The sequence below is a fragment of the Anastrepha obliqua genome, chromosome 1 (assembly GCF_027943255.1).
Source record: "Anastrepha obliqua isolate idAnaObli1 chromosome 1, idAnaObli1_1.0, whole genome shotgun sequence".
Classification (NCBI taxonomy): Eukaryota; Metazoa; Arthropoda; class Insecta; order Diptera; family Tephritidae; genus Anastrepha; species Anastrepha obliqua.
This window is the reverse complement of record NC_072892.1, coordinates 39,856,417-39,870,264: the sequence shown is the minus strand read 5'-3', so window position 1 is coordinate 39,870,264 and position 13,848 is coordinate 39,856,417. Positions and strand designations below refer to the sequence as shown.

Here is a 13,848-nt window from a genome sequence, read left to right as displayed (position 1 = left end):
AACTGATGATAACATCACTAAAGTGAATGACAAGTTTATCCATAACCGTAAATTAACCCTCAGAGAGCTGACAGAGGACTTAAAAAATTGCTTCTGGATCCATTCAGGGCATTAAAGTAAATTATTTGGGCTTACGCTATGTTGGTGCTAAATTGGACTTGAATTTGGTGCACAAAAAAGACCTCGTTAATATCGTCATGATTTCCAAAGCTGAATCGGATTTAATATTCATCAAGCGCATCATTACCAGATACGAGACATGGGTACGTGAGCTTATGAGTAAGACACGCAATCCAGCCAGCAGGCAAGTGAGTGGAGAGCTCCGAATGAACCAAGTCCAAAAAAAATAACACGTTTTCAGTCAAAAATGAAGGCGATGCTCACGGTTTTTATGGATTAGAAGTCATGGATTTTGCACGTCACATTATCCGTGCATTTTCGATCGACAATGAAACGAATACCATCCATAGCTATTGAATTCATTTGATATGGCTCCGTACGATTTTTTAACAGCCGAAAAAAGTATAATAGAAAAATCGGAGTCGGCTCTGATGGCTTGCCAAAAATAGGGTTCCAGAAGTGTTTTGAGAGCTGGATCAAACGGTTGCAGTTGATGGGGAGTACTTTGAAGGCAATAATACCACTTTTGAGTAATAAATTTTTATTTGTATTTTGTGAGGGAACTTTTCGATCAAGGTGGTATATACCATTCGCGTCTTCTCGGACAGTGACTATCATTTGGCCGGTTACGAAACTGAAAGCGCTGATAAAGGAAAGAAATTGTTTGTTGTATAAAATGATCATTTTACTGTTATTTTTCATTTAAAAAATAAATAAAAAGTTTTACCAAAAGCCTTTTTACTATTCTACTGAGACATTTTGGACATTTCTTTATAAAGGGTGGTTAACTTTCAAGGGCCGATGTTGAATGTGAACCATACCTAAACGTCAACGACACCGTTGGACTTCTTTCTTTGGGGTTGTTTGAAAGAAAAGGTGTACGTCGATAAACCAGCAACAATTCAAGATCTAAAGGATGAAATAATTCGGCACATTAACGGCATAGAACCTCAATTATGCCTCAGCGTCATCGAAAATTTGGACCATCGGATGCAGGTGTGCCGCCGAGGCCGCGGCCGCCATTTGGCCGATATTTTCTTCTATATGTAAATGATCAATATTACCATAATAAAGAGAAATGACAATAATTTCCTAAAAAAATTGTATTTTATTCAAAATCAATACCGCCCCTTGAAACTTAACCACCCTTTATAATTTAAATTATTAAATACTTAAAATAAACCGACGACGGGTTTCGTTTTTTACATGTCCTTCAGCCTATTTATCAGCTCCAATTCCATTTATGAAAATTCCATTTCATTAAATAATCTATATATGTAGTGCATATTTTAGTCATATAGGAAAGTCTTGTGTATGAAATTCACTTAAAAAAGAATTGGTACTTACTTGCTTAAATAGTTGTTTTTTGTTCAAAAGCAAAAAAAAAATACTCAAAATTTATTTGGGCAACCTTCCAAATCTTTTGTCATGTATATCACACACTTTTTCTTGTCGTTTGTTTGTACAAGGAACGTTGACATCACATCAAAATAATTCACGACTGTCTGGCCCATCGGCTGGCAACAATACCTTTTATCCATATTGCAGCTATAGTCTGCTTAGAATCGAGGAGTTTTTCTTTTTTTGACATTTTTACAACTACAGCGTTATAAAATTATAATTTTGATTAATAGTTTCACTAATATTTGTTATTGGCGTTCGGATACACAAAGCGTTAGCGATGTGGAGGAAATTGAAAGATCAAAGTGACATTTGATTTTGAGAGAAAACTGAAATTTGTATCAGAAAGAAAAGGTGTAATTTATCATTGGAAAAGGTAAATATTAATAATTTAGATTCAACATCTACATATAAATAAATTTAATTTGGACTCTACAGAATATGCATAGAGAACACGTCCAGTTTTTTTGAATTTTTCGATTCTTCATATCTCAAATTTGTTTTTCAAAGAAAACAATCAGTGGAATATTTTTCTCTTTGAGAGAAATAAGCTGCTGTATTATATTTACTGAAAAACTAAATGAAGACGACCGATCAATGTACTCTCCCGTTTAGTCCAAGCGAAACTTTCTCCACTCACATTTCATCAAAGGAAGAGTAGGCGGCGTGTAGCCATTTCAAGCAGGGCCTGGTGAACCTGTCCTCAGATGGCTCGAAGTTGGAAGAAAGGGTTTGATGGAGAAATCGTTAGACTCAAGTTCAGGTTACCATACCACTGCAGTGTGTTTCAAGCAAAGGTAGACGCAATCAAAGAAGCAGCTGATTGGCTACTCACTTGCTTAATATCTTTCAAGAGAGTAAATACGTGCTCCGGCAGCTAAGCGGCAATTAGGGCTCCGCGCTCAATGATGGTGCACTCGAAACTGGTTAGCGAATGCATGGTTTCACTTTCGATCGCATTCGCATTCTTTGATATAAAGCTCATCTGCGTACCTGGTCATAGCGACATTGCGGGAAACTAAGCTGGCCAATCAAGGTACCTGAGGAGTAGTTTCTCCGCTAAAGAATAGGATTGAGATCCCTTTGATCAGCGGTAAGTTTCTGGAAGGGTGAGTCTTGCGGCAACTCAGCGAGCGCTATGCAAATACACACACTTGTATGGACACGAAATCCTTCTGGACGAGGTATTTTCTGAAGTTGACAAAATCTCAGCTCTTGTATGTCTGCATAAGACAACTTCCGCGAGGGATGCATTCTGTAAGAGTCGGCATTACTTCGAGTCGTTTGTGTCAGCTGTATGGAGGATGAGATGAAATCATCTCAGCACCTTCTCCTTAGCTACCCTGCTCTCGCGGGGCTAAGATTATCTTAGCTCTCATTTCTTTGTTACGCCTGCTGATATAGCAGTCCTTGATATTAAAAAAATGATGAACTTCATTAGCAGCATAAAGCGGTTAACACAACCGCAACTCAGTCATTGTTATTAATCCACAAAAATAGGCGAAGCAACCGTAATAATCAACTATTTGTCTATTTAAAACATTTACTTTGGCAAGTTAACTCTATCAATAACAATTTGCTGATAATAAATACGAAATAAAATTAATTAATTACATAAATCAACTGGATTTAATTACTCAAGTCAACATTCTAATTGTAAATTTTCCTTTCTCTTTCACATTTTTTTTTTCATCATGCAATTCGTTCTTCACCATTGGCACACATCATCAATCGCCGTCAACTGAATAACTATTCATAAATGAATTTAACCAACCCTCACACCAAACAAAACCAACAACAGGCTTTAGCTGGCCTAGTCGAAATTCCTGCCATTGCCATTGCCATGTACATTATCACTAAGGTTGGCAAAAAGTGGCTATTCTGCGCCACATTCATCTGTACGAGCATCGCCTGCTGTTGCGCGGCCATTACCGAGGGCAATGATGACCAACTCTGGCTGAAGATTACATTCCTCATGATTGGTGAGTGTATGAAATGATTTTGAATTTATGTGCATACATACATGAGTTTTATAAGTTTAATAAGTCAATTGGAATATAATTGAATGTATATATGAACGTATGTACGTATAAACTTATACACATATACAGTATTGTGTAAAATCTAAGCAACTTTTACTATTTTACGATTTTATTTTACCATTTTACGATTAACATTTTTTATATCATTAAATATGCTAAATATCTAGGTAACGTTATATGTGAAGAAAAAGGCGCTAAGTGTTTTCCGCTAGTAGTGTTTTTATTTAATTTTAATATTTTTACGATTCTCACATTACTTATCAAGCTACTTATTTTTTATTAATTAAAAAATATATATGTATATGTAGTTCATTGTACAATCAAAAACTTTCCAAACTTTCCATAAAATTAGCAAATTTTACGTATTAAAAAAAAATGTCATCAAAATTTGTATAATAACATTTTAATCGGCATCTTTAGAAAACTTGTATTGTATGTATCAATTTGAAGTTGGAGTCACTCAAAACTCGCATACAATGATGGCCATTTCCTTCCATATACAAAACTTATTCGGAAGTCAGTACTACTAGTGCCACGATAAAAATTTTAAGCAGACAACCAAAAAATTGTCCTGTTCATGGATGCAATACAGCATCGAATGCAAGAGCAAAACGGTGGCTCCAGCCTTTCCGTTGTGCAAACGGAACTGCGCAGTGATAGGTCAATCGCCGAAAATATCACTAAAATCATATGAATCGATAATATCATACCTACGTTCTCTGACTAGCTTATGAACTGAATATATGACATATGAAACTGAAGATTGGGAAGAAGCATTTTTTTCATCTAAATTGGATAATCAAAGTTATGTACGTTATTTTCAACGCCGAATTACAGGGCAAAAACCCTCACTTCATTTAATATTGAGTTTAATGGTCTCCCTCTAGTCTTTTGGTAAAAATTATTTTCATGCATGTTAATAAAATTCAATATGTTTGTGGCAAATGGTTAATTGTAAAAAGACTCAAAACTTCAGCAAGTTTCTTTCGCAATAACCTTTTTCGAGCTATGTAAGTCAATATCAAATAAAATCCTTGATCTCCTTGCCTTTGTGACTTGATTTTGAAGTAATTAAATAAAACCACGTTTTCAAATTTTTGAATTCACTTTTTATTCAAACTTTTTGTTTACCAATTAAATTTTTTCTGAATTTTTCTAAATTTATTTTTCTGAATTTATCTAAATTTATTTTTCTGAACGTCTTCGAAAACTGTCACAGCTTAAGTAATTTTTTCCGACCAGATTTTCGGGTTGTGTGGTTTGTGGGTGTGTGCGCATATTGTTGGTAGTTTACTGGGGGTGCCAACTAATATATGTATTAACTTGTATAAGTTCTTTCTTCGCTTCGAAAATCCTTTTAATCGATCAAATCCTGCCTTCTACATACATCGTATTTGGCAAATTGTCATTCATTAAAATTAGTCCTATACTATTCCAATATTGCATAGTACTTAGTTCTGCCTTTGCGTGCAATTATATTAAAAAATCCTTAATATTTGTTATAATTATTGGGTATGGGAATAAGTTTCCGTCCTTTTTTAGCCAAAGTTACGAATTATTTAAAGAATTAAATAAAACGTGATATTATGTGAAGCATGTACCAGTGGAAGCTACAATTTTGCCCCATCTTTCAGGCAGTATATGGATTCCTCTCACGAAAAAATCGAGTTCTTTTGAGTTTGCGATGCTCTCGTAAGAAGTGAACCGCTCTCCGATAAGGGCTGGCTGCATTGATCGGAACAGATGGTATTTCAAAGGTGAAATGTTTGAGGATTACGGCGGCTGGGGCAAGATTTCTCAATTCAGTCCCTCTAAATATTTCTGGACCGATTTAGGAACGTATGGCCTAGCCTTGTCATGCAGCAAAATCAGTTTGTCATGTCTATCGTTCCATTCCGGCCGCTTTTCTATGAGAACCCGATTCAAACGCATTAGCTTCAGTCGGTAACGATCACCGGTGATGGTTTCAGATGGCTTAAGGAGTTCATAATAGATGGCACCCTTCTGATCTCACCAGATGCATAACATAACCGTTGAAGCATGAATATTTCTTTCGCTGTCCATGGTCCTGCTTCATCTGGTTCACCTGGCAGGCTCCAACTTTTTGGACGCTTAAGCTTATCATAATAGATCTGTTTTTCATCGCTAGTGACGATGCAATGCAAAAAACCTTTTCTTTTCAGCCTCTCCTTCAATTGATGTGGCACCCAGTTACCTGCTTTCTAGATCGTTCCCATCGCGTGCAAACGTTTACCGACGATTGATCTGTCAACATCCAACTCTCTGTCAACATCCAACTCTCTATGTTAGAAAATTATTAGGAAAAATTTTTGTACTCAGTTGGTGGTTGGGATGGAAAATTTTTGAACGCACTTGGAGGTTCTGTCTTTAAAATGTCTACTTTAATTTTCAAACCGTAGTAAGTGTTCAATACTCACTGTACAGAGAGCGGCAAATTCATCCAAATACATAAATTAAAATAAAATATCAATATTTAATCTATGGTATAGTTAAAGGAACAACGTTTCTCAGTTCATGCACAATACTGTACATGCAAATATGGAACACAAATTCATGCTCCACTGCCTTACAACCGCTCACCTCACTTTATGCACACTATTCATCTATTATATCTCTATGTTTGCAGGCAAATTCACTATCAGCGCCGGCAACACTATAATGCCCGTCTACACTGCTGAACTCTACCCGACCGCCATACGTAATGTAGGTGTTGGCGCTTGTAATGTGGCCGCTGGTGCAGCACTCATACTCACACCATATCTATCTTTGTTGGTAAGTGACTGCCGACAGCGGCATACCAAAATCCTTGCAATTGAAATTAAAATTACCTTTATCACAATAATTTTGATTAATACAATAAAGCTTGTTCGAGTAAATCCACAAATCCGTTGCTACACTTCATTGAACAAAAATGTTGTTTGTTGCATACATTCATATTTTTTAATCTTTAGATTATTCTCTCGACTTTTTGACATTGCATGCATAATTTGCTGATATATCGTTTTCTATTTTTACTTTCCAATTGTGCAGAATAAAATTGAGATTCACTTTATGATGACGCTGCTCACAGCATTTGCATTCTTTGGTGGTTTTGTTGTCTTGTTCCTACCTGAAACTACAGCTGCTCAAACGAAATCAGAGCCACAAGAGCAAAAGTAAGTAAATGAACGTTTTTTATGATTATTTTTTATTTTCCTTTTTAATTCTTTTGAAATGAGCTGAAGCGGAAATCGCTCTGTCGAATAGAGCCAGAAGAAAAAAGAGACAAAACCAAAGGGTATTCCATTAAGAACACTTATTTTGAATTTAACACGATTTTTGTTTTGTATCAGTCATAATCAGGATAATCAGACAGAGAGCTTTTGACAGACACTTTGTTTATGAATGTTTTTACAATCAATTACCGACTATGCAAAACTTTATATATTTACAAGTTGGTATCTAATCGCTATCTATCGCTGTTATCTATCGCTATCGAGAGATAATTAACGATTTTTTATGGCCGGAATTTTATGGTATTGATCTGGTCAACGTTTTTTTTTTCAACAAGACGTCGCTACGTGCCACACAAGCAACGAAACCATTGATCTTTTGAGGGAAAAGTTTGCGGACCGTGTTATCTCTCGAAGAGGTGATCACAATTGGCCACAGAGATCTTATGATTTAGCACCTTGTGACTTTTTTCTTTGGATCCACGTGAAAGAAAAGGTCTACGCCAACAGCCCAGGGTCGATTCAAGACCTCAAATATGGAATTCGGAATTCATGAGGTTATCGAGGACATAGGGCAACCACTTTTGTCCTGTAAGCGTGGTCGTGGTGGTTATTCGCCTGATGTTATTTTCCACTATTAACGGCATACCTTCCTCTTTATAATGAAATAAACATCCGACCATTTGTATTAAAAAATAGCACTTTTCTTTGAATATCAAAATAACACCTCTGTTTGGAAAACCCTACATATATGCCACTTTTTAAGCTTAATCGAAGTAATTTGAAGAATTGAATAGCTACCTACGCTTTTCCCGATAGTACTTCAAAAGTCATAAAATACGTAGTGTAGCTTAAGAGAATTTACACAATATAGGCTTTTATTGCCACTGCGGACATTAACAACCCAAAAGCGTTCCTACCCTAAGCGTCCCTTGTGCGGAACCCGAGATACGGTTACACCTATAACCAAGTTGAAACGTTCCAGAAGGTTTTTTATGATTCCAGTAGAGAGCTAAAGTTGTAGGATAGCCTCAATAATCCATTTGTAATCTATTTCGTTTATTCGCAGATTACTAAGATTTTTAGAAATTTGAGTTAAGCTATGATTTATAAAGATGTGAATGGAATTCAAGAACAATTTGTATACATTTCATATACAAACATGCGAGTGCATATGCAGGACATTCTTAGAGAAACTCGTACTGGAGTAGACCGTCATTTCAGTTCTCTAGGCTTAGAAGCAATTTTCAAAGGTCTCATAACACCAGGCATGACAAATAAAACTGCACGAAAACGCATACAGAACCTTTTTTTTTTTGTTCTTTGGGAGGGGAGGATAAAAATGTTAGACACATTCAATTGATGCCGTCGCGCCAATGATATGTGGGGCACGCTCCCACTAAAACAGACCTCCTCTCTTCGGCTGACTTCCACCTCGGGACCGCATTTGCACTACATTGAGGGAGGAGCCGTGATTGTGGATAACAACCACAAAAAACCTGCGTCCAGGCTCTCTACCTATGACGTATGGAGGTACACGTCGGTTATAGTCTCCATTAATCGTGTGCATTACCGTCTTGTCTGCGTATGATAAGGTCGTGAGTCATTAACTCAAGCGTCCGTAATTGTTCTCGGTATGTCTGACTCGACCTCCTCTGGAACACTGTTTCATGTTAGCTTTAGCACTTGTCGGGAAACTCAGTGTGATCAGACGCGGCACAGGGCGTTAATATTATTTTGCTCTAGCTGACGGTACTCTATTGTTTGCCTTTCTTCGTCTTATTTGTGTGCTTGTGTACGCATGCAGAACCTAATAAATGGTTTGACGAGTTGAGTGCTGCCAACCCACTATATACGGAGTGACACAAAATTAATCAACCTATCGGAAAAATTCTAATTTTTGTAAATGACGTCAATCATATTTGCGACTTGTGAACTAAACAGCTGCAGTATACAAACTGACAAGTAATGGAGCGCGTAAAGTTCAAAATATAAATTTCCGTCACTCCAACTATTGTTTTTGTTCTTTATTTAGTGAAAGACTTATTCAAACCCAAAATTGGACGATTGATTTTGTGCCTTCTTGTATAAAAATCAGAGTCAGCTGCGAGTGGCAGACTTGGGAAAACTTGACTCTGTACTAATTAAAAATTAATCCGCAAATCGTTAATATGGTTTTGCCTTCATTACATATTTTTTATCTGATTTAGGTGCGTATGCCACAGGAACTCAGTTACTAAGCTATTATTAGACGAAAATGCATTTAAGAGCTTAAGAACTTAAAATCACAATGCATAACAGAAATATCGTTCGAACGAATTTTTTTCAATATAATCTGGTAGATAATTTAATGGCATTTACTTTTGAATATGAAACCTGGTATTTGTCCGCCGCGACTACGAGTTACATGGTACACCCACTTTTTCCAATAAATCTGCATACTAAATCTAAATGAGCTCGATCAGGAAAAATGTGACCCAAACGATGATCATTTAGCTTCGATTCTTGATCCTGACGTAAAATTTTCTACGTAGGCGAAAGACAAACGATGTCTTCGTCAGCACTTCGCCCCCTACAAACTGCGCGAACAGATTTACTTTTTCTAAAGTAAATTTCCCAGTTTCGAGGCGTTCGCGTTCTGGCGTTAAACGATTCATGATGACTCGCCAAACATTACTGAGATGTAATCTTAACCCACTTTGCCATTTTCAGCTATCAAACCGCAGTGAGCGATATCGATAGTTCTCATGCTGCTAAAAACTAAAAAAACACCCCATACATACAAACTTTCACATTTTTGCGCATCTAATCTAACTCACTACAATTCCCTTTACTTGCAGATGTTAGAATTGACCCACTTTTATGTGAATACGAGTACTATCCTCCCGAATGATAAAACGCAAGCAAAATAAAATTGGCGTATGTCAAAATACAACAAAGTTACTTAGTAAAATAAATTTGGCCCACTTGTCGCTGTCAACTTTCAAAACTGTCGAACTGCTATGGCGAGCAGTAAGGTCTTTAAAATGTAAGAGAAAAAGTAATGAAAACAAAAACATAAAGTACATATGAATGCATTATTAAGAATAAGAAAATTGAAAATAATTATTTGTATTTTGGCTGGACCAAAATAGTTACACATACAGATAAACACAACAACAAAAACAAAGAAATGTAACTAACAGAAGTAAAAACTGATAATATCATTTCATACAAATCCACTATACAACAAGTATTTACTTAAGCATGCATACTTACATACATATAAACACAGGCAAATAATTTTCAACATATCAGTGCAACAACTAGACAAAGTTATTCCTGACGAGTGACATTAAATTTGTGATTATTTTTTAACAAACGATCACAATAAGCTTCCGAACTGAAAGTGGAAGTTGCAAAAAAAAAAAACAAAACAAACAAATATCATGAAAACAACTTCGTCTATGTGTGCATGTATGTATGTAAGTTATTCACTATTTAACCACACCCACACAAATTTAAGATTAAATACAAAAACAAAACAGTTAAGTGCAAACAGTTATTCAATACAGGCAGGACCTTTTGTTGCAAATTCATAATATTTAAGAAAAATGTTTTTAATGAAAAATGTTAAGGAGCAAGAAATTATCACTGAAATGATGAAATAAAAAAAAAACAAAAACTGATTCAACCCACATATATATAAATTATATAAAAAGTTACTATTTATAAGGTAAATATATCAACTGATGCCAATTATATTAAAAGTATTTCTATGTAAATGTGTGCTTAAAAATATATATTTATAAATATTTAATATAAAAAAAAAGAGTAAATATTATAATGAAAAACTTTAGAGCAAAGAGGATTGCTTGTTTATCACTAGGACTTTTGAAAGGATGTAATGGCTAAATTTAGCAGATTAACTTAACAACTGAGTGTCAAACAGGTAAATTCTTGACACAAAAATCTTTTATTTATATACGAATATTCTAATAGCTCCTTCTGCTTTCCTTTGCTTGCTACACGATTGAACAGCACGTACAAATGATAAAACTTTGTTATCAAAATAAGTGTTCATTAACGCAAACGTTGCGCTCATTGCGCCCATTTTTCGGTAGACGTGGTGGCCCTTCTAATTTCTTACGATCCATATTGAACCATATGGACCTAGACGACATGTGGTTCCAGCAGGACGGCGCTACGTGCCACACAGCAAACGCCATTTATTCCATTTCAACATCTACCCGCCCTTATTGAAAAACCCTTTATAAAACCACAAATTGAGTTCTTCTTTTATATATTTTTCGATATATTGCGACCTCAATTATAAGTAATTGTAGTTGTTGTATCAACTATCTAACGTCTATCTCATCTAACGGTAGACTCAGTAAGTGTGCTATTATGGCATGTTGAAGCTTAAGGGAGAAGGTTGTTAAGTGAGTGGGTTTAAAGGGGCATATGAATAGGTGGTTAGTGTCATCCGGGGTACTTTGACATGCCGCACACACTTTAAGTAAATCGGGCTCAATTTTGGATTGGTAGGATTTTTCTAGGTTATTATTTCCGTTATTTTTATAAGGATAATGCGCACTGCAACCAAAAGAGATTTATTGTGCAAAGCTTGCTGAGCTAGCCTATATTTTAAGGCTTTTTAAATATAATATTTTACCACATTATGGGTTTTATTGTTCCATAATTTATATGGAGGCACGGCTGTACCACCGAAGTGTTGTAGCCGTTTTCTGCCTAGTGTAGGACATTTACAAAGAATGTGTTCTGAATTTTCAGTGTCCATTGTGCAGAATCAGCAGATGACGATTGCAGAGAGACCAATTATGTTCAAATGGTATATGAGGCTACAGCAGCCTGGATAATAACCAGTTAAAAGTCGTAAGTCTGCTCTGCTGAGTGAAAGTAGCTTATCGGAAATTTCTCTGTCAGGCATTATGAATTGTTTCGCTTGTCGCTGACCGATAGAATTTCGCCTGTGCCAACGAATTTCTTCCCCCCTGTTTCCCCTTTTTTTGCTATGTGGTCCGCTATTTCATTTCCTTCATGCCGCTTTGCCCAAGAACCCAACCTAATAATACTGTATTGAAGTTCACTTATATAATATGTTGAGAAGATTCTGACAGCCATATACTATTTTTGAGGTGATTATAGTTATAGTATCTATAGGGTTTTTCAGTAAGAGCGCTTCAACTTTTGAACTTTTTTGAATAAAACACAACCGGTTTGACTTTTTTAACTAATTTTTTTTTTATTATCGAGTTTGAACATATACATTTAAGTATGAAATTCGATTTCTTTTGCATGACACCCGCGTGCACGTTTTACGAAGTCCAATCGTTGAAGCCAATTTTCGACCACTCTTTTGCATAAAACGCCCGAAATTCCAGCAATTTCGCGTTCAATATTGGCTCTGAGCTCACAAATCATCGCCGGCTTGTTACTGTAGACCAATGACTTCACATAACCCCAAAACGGGACGGCTTGTTAAATGGACCGTAAAATGGCCGTAATGCTCTTAAAGTAGCAGAAACAGAACGATTATTTTCATAAAAAATTTGCATGATTTGCAATCGTTGCTCAAGTGTGTAGCGTTCCATGATGAAATGTATACTAATAAAGTTTACAAATGACAAGCGAAAAATAAAAAATATTGCGTCGTTCGCCCTCCCTATCGGAAAAAAGTTGAAGCGCACCTATTGAATAACCCTATACATGTGGGTTCCTCTCATATTTCTACAGAGACATTCCCTCACACATATCTCAATGACATGTATTTCTGCATGGAAGATTGTTGGGTAAAAACCCATTGTAATCGATTTTTTGGAATTTAGGCCCATTGATTGCTACTCCTGTTCTACAATCTTCTTTTTTTTAATACTTTGAACTAAATTTTTATCATTTTGCTTTACCTATTTCATTATAATATTATATTATTTAACGTAGATATCAAAATTATGTTGAGCGGAAAATACAATTCAGTAAAATAAAATATGTGTTTAACGTCGTTTAAAATTTGTATTCCTATATTCTTTCCGCAAATTCGCAAACAAAAAACAATGTAGCAGATTTCATGACAAGCGAAATAAAGCAATAAATTTCAAAACTTAAAAAAAAACGGACTAAATCTACTCCGATCGGAGCAAAGTTCGAAGCCTAGTATGGAGGTCTAGTTTAATCCGACTCGACATGATCCAATCGGCTTGAAATTTTTTACAAAATTTTGTCTGATCACCCATATAAAACTCATTACTTGAATTTTTTTCAATGGAATTTCATTTTTCGTCATCTAAATAATAGTTAAATTTTTCAACACCTCCACATTTTAGTAATGCACAGCAAAGATAAAGACCGATATATAGAACCGATTCGTTCCCACGGCCGTCGGTTTTACGTTACCGACACAAGCAGGATTTATATACGGCCAAGGACTGTCACTGCAGCATTACCCGTACGTATTTAGAGAATTTTTACAACTGTTATACTGGTATGTTGCTCAATTCCGGCCAGTGATAATAGATAATTCGGGCCAGAGAATGGCACTATTTTTTATGCTGTTATAACAACAACAGCCGATATATACCGAAAAATATATTTATTGCTTACTTATCCTGCCGCAAGTGATAATAGACGCTTTTGATTCCCAACTTATCTGCTCACTGTCTCTGGGCTCTGTTCACTTGACTAAAAATTGCCTTATAAAAGCAACAACAAAGCTACCGAGCAGGATGCGCCGCTAACGAGTATGGGTTTGCTTCATAAAGCTGGTATAACTAATTATTGATTCAGTTGATTCATCTATTCGCTATTTGCTAAAGCTCGGCGACACGAGGAGGCCTATGGTAAGTTTTCTCCCTTAATTTTTTTTTTTTGTTTGAATTGCACTTTTTTGGAAATATGCACTGAAGTGTTGGTCGAAGATGCTTTTTATTTTGTCATCTCGAGCTTGGTTTAACCATAAAACCACAAATTGGGTTCCGATTATCCGAAAAGTTTTCTCTGTTTCAGGTTTTCTCAAACAGCATTTGTGTTACATATCTGACATACACAGACAGTGA

General features: G+C 35.8%; 1 protein-coding gene across 1 annotated transcript in view; it reads left to right on the top strand.

Annotated features, from left to right (window-relative positions):
- The window catches only part of LOC129235660 (organic cation transporter protein), a 30,389-nt gene extending 19,944 nt beyond the window's left edge, over window positions 1-10,445 (top strand). Inside the window, exons 6-9 of the mRNA XM_054869619.1 lie at window positions 3,323-3,503; window positions 6,211-6,356; window positions 6,615-6,739; window positions 9,637-10,445. Of these exons, the coding sequence (XP_054725594.1) occupies window positions 3,323-3,503; window positions 6,211-6,356; window positions 6,615-6,739; window positions 9,637-9,643 (459 nt within the window). The 3' untranslated portion in view covers window positions 9,644-10,445. The remainder of the gene's footprint in view (window positions 1-3,322; window positions 3,504-6,210; window positions 6,357-6,614; window positions 6,740-9,636) is intronic.
- The last annotated feature ends 3,403 nt before the right edge of the window (window positions 10,446-13,848 follow it).